The sequence below is a fragment of the Malaclemys terrapin genome, chromosome 1 (assembly GCF_027887155.1).
Source record: "Malaclemys terrapin pileata isolate rMalTer1 chromosome 1, rMalTer1.hap1, whole genome shotgun sequence".
NCBI lineage: Eukaryota > Metazoa > Chordata > Testudines > Emydidae > Malaclemys > Malaclemys terrapin.
Window position 1 is genome coordinate 42,056,549 of NC_071505.1, and position 16,652 is coordinate 42,073,200.

Consider the following 16,652-nt stretch of genomic DNA (forward strand, 5'->3'; position numbering starts at 1 on the left):
CCCCCCATCCCCCACCTTTACTGATGTGGTTATGGTGGTAGACCAAGCCTCAGAAAACAGCAAGTAAATCATATGTGCTCTGCATGATAAGATTGAAAATTTAACTGATTTTATGTTGTGGATTCAACATTAAATACCAGTTGCTAGTAGTAAAGTGGGAACAAGTAATGAATTAGAGCTCTAAGACGAATTGGTGTGTGCTATTTTTTTAAAATAGTGTCCATTTTCATTTCACTCTTTATGCTAGCCAGCAAAAAATGCATCCTTGCAGAACAGGGAAGTGTAGCAATTTTTTTACTTTACACACTAACTCAGTAAGATAAATGTATATATTTGGTATTTAAATCCAAATCACGGCAGTAACCAGCAAAGTACACATACATTTTACAGAGAAGAGTTAATTTGTCAGATGTAATATTGTACATCTATAAATTAAAAGTAATTCATTCTAAGACAAATGTGCTAGCAGAGCATATTTTAAAGAGTGCCAAAATAATTAATCTGTTACCACTTGATTTCCAGCATGATTAATGGGACAATATATGATAAAAGAAAACATGTTATAATTATCTGATGTACAGTATGGCAACTCAGAGCAAATTTTAAAGTTAAGAAACCTCACCTTTTTAAAACACTTTGAATTTACATATTGACTTTCATCAGAAAAATCTCAGTTTTGTGTAGGATGGGACTTAATGCAAGAGTTCAGAGCTTATTAGACCACACACTGTACATATTGCCATGTAATGGCAAGTGTGAGTGAGGTCTCCATTGCTAATACCTCATCTGTTGGGAGTAGCTATGCTCTGCATGGGACCTAGTTGTTGTTGGTGACTGCACGAACTCTCCAGGGTTTGTGCATTTAAAAAAAAAAAAAAAAAAAAAAAAAAAAGCACAATTGAGTGCTGTCTACAAAACATACTGCTAGTTTATGTATATACAAGTGAACGACTGTTTCCCTGTCCTAAAGAGCTTGCAGCCTCATATAAAACATTTGGGGGTGGTGGGGTAGGAGAAACAGTGGACAAGAGTGGGAGAAGGAAATGAAAGATTTGTTAAGCCTGTCATTTAGACATCAGGGAGCCAAACATGATGAGACAGATGGGAACTAAGTTTCTGTAGGGTTTTGAAGGTGAGAACTATGGGACTGAATTTGATGTTGAAGAAGCCTATGAAGGAATTCAGACAAACTGGCTATGGTCATTGTGGTAGGAAAGTGGATGATTTTTATAGCTGTGTTTAAGGTTGAGAGGTCAAGGAGAGAGAGTCACTAGAGAGAATTAGTTTGTACCCGTCCACTGTCAATATCCTGACCTCTAGTCAGGTTTCAGGCCAGGTCTTGGAATGGAGACAGCTGTTGGGATATCTCCATATTTCCACTGATGAGAAGGCCCATATTCATACCTATACATCTGTCTATGGTATCTGATACCATAGGGCTATGGCATACTATCTGCAGGATACCAAGGGAGGTTACACTCTCTTACCACTTCAAAACTTTTCTCCCTTGGTATCCTGCTGTTAATTGATTTATCTCCTTAGAGACCTAACACTTGATAAATCCCCCATCCTTTCATGTATTTATACCTACTTCTGTATTTTTTACTTCATATATCTGATGAAGTGGGTTCTAGCCCACGAAAGCTTATGCCTAAATAAATTTGTTAGTCTCTAAGGTGCCATAAGGACTCCTCGTTTTTTTTTGCTGATACAGACTAACACGGCTACCACTGAAACCTGTTGGATGCTTAAATAACTGTAGCTGCAAAAACACCCCCTCCTATTTTTTTTTTAACACAAAGGCTATACACCCTCCTGTTGAATTATTTCATGAGCCATGTCTTCTTGATCTCCAGGTTCGATTAGTGCAACTCATTTTTCCTTATTATGAACATGCAGCATTTAAAAACAAACCCTTTACACCAGAATGCAGCAGCCTTCCTGATCACCGACACCAGCCACTGATAGCACATCACCTCAGTACTCCAGTCACTGTTCCTTACACAATAAACAATCAGTTTCAAAGTCTGTCCCATTCTGCAAGGCCCTCCATAGAAAGTGGCCCCGGGTGTCTCAGAGACTTTGTGACAGTGACCTCTCAGCTTCATTCCTCCAGACCTATGAAATTGTTATCCTCAAGGGTAAAATTCAGGATGTTCTGGAAAGGGCCACGGCTTTGGAATACATGGCTGAAGGAAATTAGAATGACATTTGGAAGGAAGTGTAAAATTCATACCTCAGCTTAGGGTTGCACAACTAATAGTAGCAAGAAAGAATGAATCAACGGAGGCAAAGGCAAGAAGGACTGTGTGAGAGAAGGTAAGAGAGAAGAGTAATACATGAGGATGATGGGGAAAATAGCCCAGGCTGGTGTGGGGGAAATGGGGAGAACATTATATAGCTGACCTATTTTGAATATGGTTATTCACTCTTTGGGAAGCACTGAGATACTGTTATAATAATCTTGATAGAGAAATGAGGTGTGAAATGATAAAAGGGTTTAGTGATGGAAATGGAGAGGAGAAAAATATAATTTAGTGACTCAGTTTGAGAAGAGCAGACCAAAGTGATAGTGCTTGATCTTGTGGAACAGGAAAGGTAGTAGGGTTGCTGAAAATAGCAAACAGGAAAGGAATGATGGAAATAGATTTGGAATGAAGATAACTTCATTTTTCCACTGTTGGCTTCAATTTTTCTGACATCCAGGAGAGGACAGAGCTATGAACAGTCAGGCACGACTGATTCACCAGAAGGTCAGTGGGGAAAACCTGGTCTGCCATGAAACCACAACGCTCTAAATTCTTGCACTAGGCCTCAATGACTACTCTTTAGAGCAGTGGTTTTTAATCTATTTACCATTGTGGGCTGCATCCAATATTACCTGTATGGCCCTGAAGATGTCTCATGGGCTGTAGCTATGTGCTGACTGGACTGCAAGTTGAGAACCACTGCTTTAGAGGCAAGTGAATGTTTGCACAGCAGTTTGAACATGTACAGTGCTAAGGTAAGTAGTAGTAGTAAGACACAGCAGAAAGTCAAATGGTAGTTGGGTTGGTGGTGAAGGTTTGTGATGAATGAGGGGTATCACCATTCCTTTAAAAAGTGTTAATTTAAAAGACTTTAAATTAATAGATCAAAATATTCACATAATGTCAACAAGTCTGTCTTTGCACTGTAATTTGCACACTAGTCAAAATAACCAGAATACTTACTCAGGATATTGTTAGTAACAAGTGGAAGCTCATTAAGGGTCAGTTCTGCATTAGCTGTAAAATGTTTAAGCTGCAGCACTGCCAACACGTCAACTGCCACTACCTTGTGGCAGCTGAACACTCTGTGTGCACATATTAATATTTTTAATTTAATGTAATATGTGTCATTTAGGTTACATACACTATTTGTGGGCTCATTCAGATAATGCATTTACTTGTTTGATAAGCGTCAGAGCAGGTTCTGTGTATAACGATGAAGTGACATCTGATGAAAGGTCGCATTTTCAAAAATGTGCGTGCACAATTATGGGTTTTGCACGCAGGGATGATTACAGCTCAGGCAAACGAGGTGCGCACTTGCATCTCTACATGTTCTTCAAAGGCAGGCCCGCCACTTGAATCTAAACTGCGTAACTAATCACGAATGCTGCTCACAGAGCACCCACCTGGCTCACGGTTCAGTGCAGGTAACCAGCACTGTATTTAGCGAGAGGCTCGCTGGGCTCCAGAGCGAGCCCCAGCCTTTTGCAGGCCCGTGTTCTCCCCTTTGTGGTAGTCATGAGATGCTGATGCAGAGTCTGGACTGGAGCGATCACACCAGCTAGAGGCCTTCGTGTCAGACGCAGCAGCCCCCAGAGTAGCGCGAGCTGGTGTCAAACCGGATCCAGCCCGGGGAGCCTCACTTAGCCTCAGCCTGCGCGGCCCTCCAACTCTCATTTCCTTCCCCTCCACCCTAGATCTCGCGAGAACGTGTGGAGTTCGAGGTTGCCATGGATACAACGACAACCGACCAGCGCTCAAGACTGCTGGGGGAGAGAGGTGGTTTGTCCGGGAAGCGGCCCTGAAGCTTTGGGGCTGAGGTAAAGGGGCCTCGACTCGGGGTATGACCCAGTCCCGAGTGAGGGAATCGTGCGGCGCCGGCATAGAGGAACGGAGCCGCTGCGGGAAGCGCTACGCGTACAAAAAGGCGAGGCCGGCGCCTACAGCTCCCAGCATGCCGTGCGGCGCTCCCGCGGTTGGGGCTAAGGAGGCGGAGCGGCGCAGTGCATGCAGGGAGTTAGAGTCTAACGGCTGTACCTGTATTTGTAGAATGGGCTCTGTGGGCTTCGGGGCTGCGGTGCATTCTGGGAGTTATAGGCCCTGTGGTGCATTTTGGGGCTGTACTTCATCAGCTGCTGACTCAGGACAGTGTACTGGGGTCACAACCCGCAGTCCCAATGCCCGAATAAAACCATGTTCGGGGCTTGGTGGAGCAATCTCAACTGCATGATGGCAAGGGAGAGGTGCAGAGGCAATACGATGGTGCATTGGCATCCTGTTTCATGAGCTTGGTACAGTGACTGCCCATCAAGCATCAAGGTAGCATGTCACTGTCATCAGGAGCCCGGCACACCCCTACAGATCCACTGAGGCTGATAGCGAGGCGAGAGCACAGCTGGTGGGAAAGTCACTCTGAGCTCCTTCTGCTGTAGCACAGAGAATGTTCCTGAGCTGTGCACATAACAGATGCAAAAGAGATGTTCCTTTGCCTTAGGCCCATTAGCAAGGGCTTACTGACTGAACACTCTTCAAAAGGGTGACTCCAGCTTGCATTAGTTACATTGTCTCTCTTACCATAAGGTGTTTTCTACATATTTTGCTATGAAAATAGACTGGATTCAGGTTCACTTGACCCACATCGTGGGTTGAGTATCAGAGAAGGAAATTATAAGCAGCTACCATCTCTAGTGAAATTTGCTCTGTGAGGTCTTAATTGTACCTGGGGGGGATTTTACCAACTAATGGCTAGGCTACGCTCTACTCCGTGCTGATTAGGCCTCAACTGGAGTGTTGTGTCCAGTTTTGGGTGCCACATTTCAGGAAAGATGTGGACAAATTGGAGAAAGAGCAACAAAAATGATTAAAAGTCTTGAAAACATGACCCACAAGGGAAGATTGAAAAAACGGGGTTTGTTTAGTCTGGAAAAGAGAAGACTGAGAGGAGATATGATAACAGTTTTCAAGTACATTAAAGGTTGTTACAGGGAGTAGGGAGAAGAATTGTTCTTAATCTCTGAGGATAGGACAAGAAGCAATGGGCTTAAATTGCAGCAAGGAAGTTTAGGTTGGACATTAGGAAAAACTTTCTAACTGTCAGGGTGGTTAAGCACTGAAATAAATTGCCTAGGGAGGCTGTGGAATCTCCCTCTTTAGAGATTTTTAATAGCAGGTTAGACAAATACCTGTCAGGAATGGTCTAGATCAAGGGTGGGCAAACTACAGCCTGCGGGCTGAATCCAGCCCGCCAGCCGTTTTAAGACGGCCCTTGAACACCCGCTGGGGAGTGGGGTCTGGGGCTTGCCCCGCTCCGGCACTCCAGCCGGGGAGCAGGATCAGGATCAGGATCAGGGGCCGGTCCACACGACTCCCGGAAGCAGCGTCATGGCCCCGCTCTGGCTCTTATGTTTAGGCAGTGACCTGTCCATGAATTTTATTAAAAATACCTGTGACTAAAACTTGGATGGGGGGTGCTGGAGGGGGGGGGGGAGGTCTGTGGGTGCTGGGGGAGGTGGCCCGGGACCCTGCAGCGGGGGAGGGCCAGGCTGTGGCGCATGGCCAATGACCCCTGCTGGTGCTGGGGAAGGGGGAGCTGGGCCACGGCACATGGCCCGGGACCCGTGCTGGTGTTGGGAGGGGAGGGTTGGCAGGGCTGGCAGGGGCTCCCTAACCGGCTCTGCGTCCCTGCAGCTCCTAGACGGCGGAGGGGCACAAACGCCAGCTGCCGCAGCTCCCATTGGCCGGGAACCTCAGCCAATAGGAGCTGCAGGGGCAGGGCCTGCAGACAGCACGCAGCGCAGAGCCTTCCCCCTCCGCCACCTCCACCACCTATGAGCTGCAGGGCCACCCTGAGGTAAGCGCCCCCCGCACCCTCTGCCCCTAACCCCTTCCCACACACCCAAACTGCTGCTGCTGGCCCAGGGGCTGCCTGGCTCAGGCAACCTCTGAGCCAGCACCAGCCACTGCAGAAGTCACGGAGGTCACAGAAAGTCATGGAATCCGTGACCTCCGTGACAGACTCGTAGCCTTACCTACGGTTAGTGAAAACGATTGGGAAGGTCTTGAGCCCACTGTTGCAAGGATTGGTAATGCTTTTCTTTATGATCCAAAGATCCAAGCCACCATTAAATGGGCAGTATAGTGATAGACATGGTTAAGTGTGTTTGGTGATTTAAAGTATCCATATGCTTGGGGATAGGCACTATGCAATTCTAAAATAAATAAAAAAAGCTTGTGAATTATTATGCTTATTCATGCAGCAAGCTTAAAAATAGGTAATCTTACATTTCAGGAAAATGGCTGATCCAGAGGAGGTGGTGGATAGGGACAGCGAAGTAGATAAAACTGAAACATCAGACACTGAAAAGCAAATGATAGAACACACCCACACAAAGCCACAAGCAGAAGACGATATAGAGACTGATCACAATAGCACTGCAGAGGCGTTGGTCCTTCTGAAAGCAAGGACAGATGCATCACAATCAAATGAGGATGGACTACAGAAGGAGCAGGAGCCAGCTCCAGTGCCTCATGGGCAGGAACCGGAGCAGGAGCCAGCTCCAGAGCCTCATGGGCAGGAACCGGAGCAGGAGCCAGCTCCAGAGCCTCGTGGGCAGGAACCGGAGCAGGAACCCGCTCCAGAGCCTCGTGGGCAGGAACCGGAGCAAGAACCCGCTCCAGAGCCTCGTGGGCAGGAACCAGAGCAGGAGCCAGCTCCAGAGGCTCGCGGGCAGGAACCGGAGCAGGAGCCAGCTCCAGAGGCTCACGGGCAGGAACCAGAGCAGGAACCTGCTCCAGAGCCTCATGGGCAGGAACCGGAGCAGGAGCCAGCTCCAGAGGCTCGCGGGCAGGAACCAGAGCAGGAACCCGCTCCAGAGCCTCATGGGCAGGAACCGGAGCAGGAACCCGCTCCAGAGCCTCATGGGCAGGAACCGGAGCAGGAGCCAGCTCCAGAGGCTCACGGGCAGGAACCAGAGCAGGAGCCAGCTCCAGAGGCTCACGGGCAGGAACCGGAGCAGGAACCCGCTCCAGAGCCTCACGGGCAGGAACCGGCTCTTGAAGAACAAGAGCAGAAAAGCATAGAAGGACAGGAACCAGCTCTTGAACAGGAAAATGATCTTGCAGTGGGTAATCAAGAAGAATTGCTTGAAAAAGGTGAACAAGGTGTATCTGAGCCAACTGCTCCATTAACTGAAATAACTGAAGAAATTTCTCAAATTACTACAGAAACATTTGCTAAGTTGTTAGCAGCTGAAATATACAACTTAGGTACAATGCAACTGGAGGCTTTGGAATCTGAGAGGTCATTGCCAGAAATTATGACAAATGCTACAGCAACAGGTATAAAGTTTGCCGCACGTAAAAATTGGTTGTTACTGCCATCTTTTTACAAAAGCTGTATTACCATATTTATTCACAACTTGCCAACAGTTTCTTGGCTTTTTCTCATCACCTTATTGAGGCAACATGGACTCCAGCCAATATTTGGTATTTTTGGTGTAAAAATCAACTTTAAACCATATTATATTAATAAAAATTGTGTTCCACCATATCCACCTGCTGGAACACCAAATAAACCGATTAAAGTAATATTTTACTCCTAACCTGGTAGCGAAGTGTAGAATAAATGAAAAGTGTTCTATATATTGATCCCTGTTTCTCTATGAGCTAAGATCAAGCGTAGTACCTGTTCTCTTCATTGAGAACCACAAAATAAACTGAGCAGTTCTGTCATACTGGCATGCGAGGTCACACAGTAGTGCTGCCATTGTTATGATTTACATTCCGATTTGTTTACATTTTGTAATTTTGGTGTAAATCATTTTAAATATAACATTTATAATATAAATGTATTTCTAATATATAGATATAAAAATTACACTGTTATGCACATGAAGCATATATGAGTGGAGGAGAGAAAAGTGCCTTATGCATATTGCAAGAGCTGAGATGCAGTTTTTCAATCTAAATAAAAGGATATGTATAATCCTTCTAATTAATGTAGCAGGAATTGGCATCTCTGTTTATTTTCCTCAGTTAAAATCATGTTGGTTCCTGATATCCAGAGGATCACAATGGCTTTTAACATTGACCAAACTGTAGGGAAGCTCAAGCAATGCTTTGCATCACAGCTAAAAGTACCAAAAGATGTCTTACAGGTCGGGTTTCAAGGTACGTATTACGGATATATTAAAAACTTCCTTTGTTCTTCAGCCCTATTAAAAATAATAAATGGTTAGGCCCCGATCCTGCAATTGGATCATCAAAGGCAGACTTCTGTGGGGCTCCACGTGAGTAAAGGAGTCTGATCATGTGGCTTCAATTGTAGGATCAGGACCTTATTTTGTACTCTTAGTAGAAATATATTTCTGGCATATAGTAATTTAACAGACCTGGTGTCAGATCATTGAAATCAGTAGAATTACCCCAAGAATGATTTTACCCCTGAAGGAATAGGATTCAGCTCACACTGACTCAAGTGTTTTGTCTCTGCATGACAAAAAGCAGTAAACATTTATTTCAGTCAGTAGATATATCTCTGAATACACTGGAAACAGGTCAGTTGAATAAGAAGTTGCATTTTTACATCAACTCCTCACAGGAGAACCACACTTCAAACATTTTTTGTTGGTGAACCAAACAAAATCTTAATATTTTTCTAATGATGAAAACATGTTTTTTATTATTATACCCTAGTTATTTTCCTTAAACATTTCACAAAAATATTACCTCAGGGTTGAGAACAAACTTGGAAAGTTCCAGACTCTTTTTTTTTTCTACTTCAGAAAACTTAGAGTAAGTGAAATCTTAGAGCATGTCTGATTTAGTAGCAGAGCGCTAGGTAGGACTGGAAAGGAAACAGTTGGTGTTTTGTGGTTACGAGAACTAGAAAATGAGTAAGATCCAAGTGGTAGAGGCTGCTCTGGAAAATTACTATTCTTAATTTTTTCCTTTGTGGCAATGACACAGAATAGATGGTTTTCCTGGCATCTGTTTCTCAAAACTTGCTGCTTGAGTCAGTTTTCTTTCTTTCTTTTCTTTTCTTTTTTCGTGGAGGATCTGCAGGAGCAGAGATGACCAAAAAGTGGCACAGAGAGGCTCCATGCTGGGCAACAATGGAATTGGCAGGCTAAGCTTTTCAAACCTGTTACAGTGGCATTAAAACACCTTGTCAAAACCAATGGAGACTCTCTAACAGACCCAGGGCTCAACTTCATGTATTTTAGTAACATCTTTCCATTAAAGAAATATGAACCATTTCAAATACATTGATACAATCTGCCATTAATTTTAATCTGAGATAGTGTTTAAACCAGAGGTCTGCAGCAGAATATCCAGTGTATTTCAGCTTTCTGGCCAGTTTGTTTATTGTGCACACACAGCAATTCTGTACACACATTAGCAAGTTTGTAAATAGTATTTTCTATTTAATATTTCTATGTCCAAGATTTTCAGAAGTGACTAGTTAGTTTGTGTGTCCCAGTTGTTGGCTGCCCAACTGGAGACACCTTTCAGAAAGTGCTGAGCACATAGCCTGTAAAGTGTCTTAAGTTGGGCAGCCAAAGTCTCAAGAAACTTGAAAATTTATTGCTTATGAGTAAAATATTCCAAAGTGCTTAAGTCCCATGGAATTCTGTCTGCTTTTACCTTTCCAACTGGTGAATCTAGCCACCAAATTTTAATTATCAGGGGTCTGGAGCGAGGGCATTCTGAGTATGTTTTAGAATAGAGGTGCTCTGTGTAACCCAGAAATTTTATTTTTAGTTTTCATATTAAAACTAAAATGTATTAAAAGCCATTCAACAGAGTTTTTACTAATACATTAAATCCTCAAGGAGGGCAAAGAGTAACTAAAGGTAAAAGCTAGAATTTTAGATGTATTTAATGTTAACAAATAAGATAAGTAAATACATAAATTGCTGTGCCTTTTTTTCTATAAAGTGAATATGAATGATTTTTTTCTCTGTGTGATGGTGACAATGCTACATCTGACATCTTTTGGGGCAGAAGTACCACAAATTTTCCCTAAAGTCAGCGGCAAACTGGCTCAAAACACCATGATTATTCTTTTATATGTTTCACTAAAATCATCTGTAGTTTTTATTTCTTCCTGAGGAAAATTCTTAACTGTATCCTCATTTTTTAGAGAAGAACACCTTATATTGTTAATTTTTTTCTTTTTTCTTTTAGGGAGGCTAATTGAGGATAGTGAGACTCTAATGGATATTGGAGTTAGGCCTCATGGCACTATCCAGATTGAGATGTTCTCTCTTGATCCAGAACAGTACCCAATCAAAGCAATTAAATTGCAGCAGGACTACAACATGCCTGATGTCATAACTGTGAGAGTGCAAACAGGTCAACAGTGTTTTTCAAATATGCATTAATATTAATATTTGTGTCAAATTGTAATCAGATTACTTACAGAATAGTATACAATTGTATCTAATGATTGTTATATCCGAACAGATTCTGACACATTCCAAGATGTAGCAGTAGAGATTGAAAGACCTACCTATCGTAAACCATTTCTGGGAGGATTTAAGCATAGGGTAACAGGTGTGGAATTTCATAATGCAGGATCACAAACAGTACCCAAAAAACGACGTGACAAAGGAATTAAAGTATTTTGCAGGGAGACACAGGTAATCTTTTAACAGTCTCATTTAGAACCTTTTCTGCTAAGCAGAATAGAATATTGACATTGTTGTCAGAAATTAAGCTGACTGGAGAAATAATTGAGCATAAATTGGAAATAAATATCAAAATAAGCAGTTTAACTTAAAAACAAATAGTTGTTAAGATTAACTTGCATGATTTTAAGTAGCCGACTTTCATTTTAATTGAAAAAAAAAATACAAAAATCCTCAGTATAGGTTGTTATGATGTCATATTTTAACATAAACTATATTTTTGTTCCAGACCGTTGTGGAGAAAAATAAGCGCCAACAGACTAGAAATACCACCTCCACACAGATGACTAAAATTGGCCTCTATGTGTCAAACATGACTGACAAGCTAATAGAACCAAGAACATATCTTACAGCAGAAGAATATCATAAACAAAGACTTGATGCAGTAAGTTCTTATCCATTTATCTGTAAAGCAACACATTATAGGTATGATGGGATAAGTGTTCAAAGAATGTGTTTAAAGATGAATGGCAAAAATGCCTGTTAATCTTAAAACTTTATTCTTATGATTGCCAGTGGGGTAGGGAGAAAGCATGTATCCGCTAATTTACACTGTTATCAGCATTGTATTTTAACAACACTGAGATCATCATTAGTTACTGCACATCTTGAGAAATTTGATCTGCAGACTTTGTGGTTTCTCTCTGAGAATGAGTGACATCCCAACTGCTATGTATAGAAGTTTGTCTAAACATGTTTTCATTTCCTCATAGCTTTCTCATAAAGTTTCTTTAGTTAGGCAAATTGTATGCATAAGTATACATGACTCTACAAGTTGATCCACGGAGGCACCATGGTCTAATAAGATGGAGCACTGGACTGGAACTTTGGAAATCTGGGTTCAGTTCCTGGCTCTGCTACTGAGCTATTTCCTTGTTCTGGGCCTCCATTTCCCCACTGACTTTTTTTTGTAATGATGAAAAGTGTTATATATGAGCTAGGCAGTATTGTGATTTTGATCAATGAGAGTGGTGAGCACCTTGCGGAACTGGGCCCTGAATACATGACTGCCCCCTTAGACCTGCAGTTTGTTTTAGTATGGTCTTTAACAGCCCTTACAGAAATTATTAAAGGATGTGCAAATGGAATTATGCAGCTAATTTTAGTTGCATTTTCCAGTTTTCCCTTGGAAGGTAGGCATTTTTGAAGATTTCTTCCATAATATTACAAGCCAGTTTCGGTGTTTGTGAAAGCACATGTAACTCCATTTAATCAATGGTGTTATGTCTGTTTACGCTAGGTCTGAATTTTTGGCCCCATAATTTATTATATTGTTAAAACTTGCAAGCTGGCATATACAGTGCTGTATCTTGCTCTTTGTTAATATAATTGAGATTCTGTGGAAAGCTGGTTATCTGAACTTCTCTAGAACATGTATCTCTACTGGATGTACTTACTTATCATCTTGTTAATAAATATTTGAATTCTGCATATCTATATCCTCTCATCCAAGTGCATTTACTAGAGAGAAAAAATTCTAGTCTTTGTTTCTGTTTTCTGATAAACGCCATACAATCAACCCTTTAAAAACAAACAAAAAGATCAGCATTGTATCTGAAAAACTCTTACAATTTATCTACTGTACCATAAATTTAGTTCATTCATTGTGGGGAAGCTGAACTGGATGAGCAGTCCTGTAGGATTACATGATGTAGTGGAATCTGCTGAGAGTCTCCTTAGGATTCATGTTCTTCTCAGTCCAGTTGCAGGTCCCCTTGTGCTGCAAGTTCTTGTCGTCTATCCGCAAGCTAGCTATCACATTTAGAGCCAAACTCCATGTCCCTAATCCCTTCCCCAGGCTGACTGCATGTTTCCTTAGGTGCACAGGTGCCAGCTTCAATTTGCCGGTTTTTGTCTCCTCGGATCTACTAAAGGGTCTCCTTAGACCAGGGATCGGCAATCTTTGGCACGCGGCCCATCAGGGAAATCTGCTGGCGGGCCGGGACGGTTTGTTTACCTGCAGTGGCCACAGGTTCGGCCGATCGCAGCTCCCACTGGCCGCGGTTCGCCGTTCCAGGCCAATGGGGGCTGCGGGAAGCAGCATGGGCTGAGGGATGTGCTGGCCGCCGCTGGCCCTGCCTTAGACTGATATTTGCACCAAGAACTTCTTTACTTTTGGAGATCTTCAGCAGCAAACTCTATCCTCTACTGTCTGTCCCCATCTGTCATGGCAAATCTGTTTACCCAAACTGATGGTGGTGTCTGCATTGTGAGATTCTTTTGCATATATTAAGGAAATAAATTAACAAATGCAAAGAGAATTTTAAAAGGTTATGTATCAACAACCAGGACTGCTTTCTTACTTTAATACCCTGAACATAAACCTGGGTAGTCTCACTTTAACTACTAGTTCACAAACAAAATATAGTTGATTTTGCGTTAAATTTCCACTTTCTCTCAAAGTGTAAAAGGCCAATTTCTCAAGTATATTTACCTAAGTTGTACCCATTGCACATGCTATTGCACATTTTTATCTATTATTATTTGTATTACTGTAGCACCTAGGAGCCACAGTCGTGGATCAGGACCCCATTGTGCTATGCACTGCACAAACACAGAACAAAAAGTCCCTGCTTCAGAGTTTACAATCTATGTATAAGACAACAGAGCGATACAGACACATGGGGGAGTACAAGGAAACAATGAGACAGTATTGATCAATATAGTAGGCAGTGGTTTCAGCAATTTCTAACAAATTTCTCTTCTACTTAAAACAAAATTTCTCGCATTGTACTTTAAATGGATAATTATTCATCTGTTTTATACTCTATTTAGATAATAGTATTACAGAAATATTTCCGACGATGGCATGCCATAAATGTTGTACAGAAATTAAGAGAAGAAAAAAGGTTGCGGTTAGAATGGGAGGCACAAGAAGAGTTAAGGAAAAAAAAAGAGAAGGAAGAAAGATTGAGAAGGGAGCATGAGCGAAGATTGAATCCTAAAACAAAGGAAGACTTTGAACTACTTTACCATGCTTTAGAATGTAAGTTTTTCTTAGAGGCATTCTCAAATTGTCTCAGGCCTAAAATGTAGGTTTTGTTAAAAACAAACTTTTACAGAGCCCTGATGTCAGTGGAAATGTTTCCATTACTTTTTTCAGTTTGCAATGGAAGTACTTTAAAAATGAAGTACTTTAAAAAGTAAATTACTATCTAGCAGCCAAATATTTTCTGTTTCATATTAGGAAGTAATCAGGTTACCAAATACAGCTGATAATTGTGTTGTCTGATAGATTTACTGTTGTCTTCATCCATTTGTTTTGCTAACTCCAGTTTAGGGTGACTAGATGGGATGAAGAAAATATCGGGACACTTGGAGGGGAGGGGGCGGTGGGATTAAAAAAAGAAAATGGAGGCCCGCCGGCGGAGCAGAAAAACAAAACAAAACAGGAGTGCAAAATATTGGGACAAATTACAAATTGCATCCCGACCAAACATCGGTCGGGACGCGGGACAAACTCCTAAATATCGGGACAGTCCCGGTTTTATCAGGACGTCTGGTCACCCTACTCCAGTTGGAGGAACTGGAATGTTTGTTTGTTTGTTTGTTTGTAATGCAATAAGGTTAACATAACTGTGATGCACTTAAATAGCTGAAAATAAATCCATACAAAATGCAGATTTAATGTCCATAGTTCAGAATTAACTGCCAGTATGTGATATTTTAGCCAAAACTCAAAAGACAAATACACATGTCCTTAATCCCCTCTCATCCTCTGATGTCCTTTTAATCTTATTTTTCTTCCCCTCTCCTCTTTTATTTCCCTCTGATGATTTACTGAACTTGTTCTTAGTATCCTGCACGTAAGTCTTCTGAGTCTTATCCCCCACTGAAATGAATCATATCTTCTAGTATAGACAAGACCTTTATAATTTTCCCTTGCAATAACATGAAGTAGGTGCTGCAGAGAGATACCTGCTATAACAGCAATAGGAAAATGACCTGAACATACAGATATTACATGGAGAATATCAGTGCATACCTTTCTGAAGAAAAACAATATCTAAAAACTGGCCTTGTGCAAATGTTGTCATATAATGAAACTACCGGAATTCCTCTAAAATGTCTCACATTGAATAAGACTCTTGTGGTCCGTTGGTAGCCTCTGATAACATTACTTCTGTGGCTCAAGTGATGATGGGGACAGCCTTGTCTAGTGAACTGAACTCAAAATAGGGAGCTAAAAACTCTTGAGTTCTACTCGCATCTGTTCCACTGATTCTGCCACAATTCAAGAGTCTGAAAGGATAAACTGCAGTTCAAGTGCCAAGTAGTATTGATGTTATTGGCCACAATTTTCAAAAATGAGTAGTGATTGTGGGTGTTTTGGGGCAGCCAATATGAAAGACCTTCAAGTGTGCAGCACTTTCTTAAACCAGGCTTCTGAAAGATGTGTGACAGGTTAGGTACCCAAAAATTGAGGGCGAAAAAATCGCAAGTCATTTTGAAAAGCTTGGCCATTTATTGTTAGTGCCTATGTTTGGAATCTGGAGCCCCATAGCATTTATTTTAAAACCTGTTTCATAATTAGCAATGTGACCCAGTCCACTTGGTTTTCTTTTAAGAGGCTTATTTGAAATAGAACCAACAAAGATCAGAGTTGAAATCCTGAATGAATCTTTCTATTTTTAGATTTGAAACTTGTGGTTATATAAGTGTTTCTTTTGTTTAGTTAAAATACCATCTGCTTCACAAATAAAATCCTTAGCTGTGCAAGTTGAGGAATGTAATATCTAGGTAACACAAGAAGTTTGTGCCAGTACAAACAATGTAAAAGAAAATTTCATTACTTGAAATGTCTTTAACGTCATATGTTGGAAAGAAATCAGTCATTATATAAATTATTGACCGTTTGCTTTTGTTGTTGGTTTGTTGACTAGTTGCTTCTCTATACAGTGACCTGCAGTCATTTGCCTCATTATAACAGAGCTTACTGATTCTAGGAACCACTTTTTTTTCTACCTGCAGCTAGAAGTACTTTCACATTCTTACAGTGTCAACAGACTATACAAGCTAAATCACTGTGACAGTAATAGAATGAGATTACTGTCCTCTAAAGATCTGTGAAGGGCATTGCTAGTGATCACAACAAGGGTGGTTTGTTACAGGGTCAGCTAGAACTGGCTAGAATTGTTGTCAGTTTTGGGGGGTTTTTTTAGCCTGAATAGTAAACAAGCTCTATTTTATATAATATATATAATATTTTAGTAAGGCGATTTTATTATTAAAATGTAAAATGAGCACATGGGAATAGTTAAAGACTGGAGATTCCTCAATATCTGTAAAGCAGTTACACTACAAGGTGCATTTTTAAGCTAGTTGCCTATTCCCAGTGAATCAATAGGTGAATCTAGACAATTCCAGTAACTGTATCTAAACACCTTTTAGGCTAGGTCTACACTACCCGCCTGAATCTGCGGGTAGAAATCGACCTCTCGGGGATCGATTTATCGCGTCCCGTTGGGATGCGACAATCGATCCCCAAATCGGCGCTCTTACTCCACCAGCGGAGGTGGGAGTAAGCGCCGCCGACAGAAAGCTGCAGAAGTCGATTTTGCCGCCGTCCTCACAGCGGGGTAAGTCAGCTGCGATACGTCGAATTCAGCTACGCTATTCACGTAGCTGAATTTGCGTATCTTAAATCGATTCCCCCCTGTAGTGTAGATGTACCCGTCTCTTAAACACAACCTTGCTTACTATATTTATT

The 16,652-nt window shown here is 41.6% G+C and overlaps 1 protein-coding gene across 2 annotated transcripts in view; it reads left to right on the forward strand.

The window, feature by feature from the left end:
* Window positions 1-3,998: 3,998 nt before the first annotated feature.
* IQUB (IQ motif and ubiquitin domain containing) overlaps window positions 3,999-16,652 on the forward strand; it is a 49,603-nt gene continuing 36,949 nt past the window's right edge. The window contains exons 1-7 of one of the 2 annotated variants that reach the window (XM_054023100.1): window positions 3,999-4,072; window positions 6,541-7,589; window positions 8,286-8,420; window positions 10,440-10,607; window positions 10,719-10,894; window positions 11,172-11,327; window positions 13,718-13,928. In XM_054023100.1, the coding sequence (XP_053879075.1) occupies window positions 6,545-7,589; window positions 8,286-8,420; window positions 10,440-10,607; window positions 10,719-10,894; window positions 11,172-11,327; window positions 13,718-13,928 (1,891 nt within the window). In that variant the 5' untranslated portion in view covers window positions 3,999-4,072; window positions 6,541-6,544. The remainder of the gene's footprint in view (window positions 4,073-6,540; window positions 7,590-8,285; window positions 8,421-10,439; window positions 10,608-10,718; window positions 10,895-11,171; window positions 11,328-13,717; window positions 13,929-16,652) is intronic. The other variant, XM_054023110.1, reaches the window with a different exon arrangement.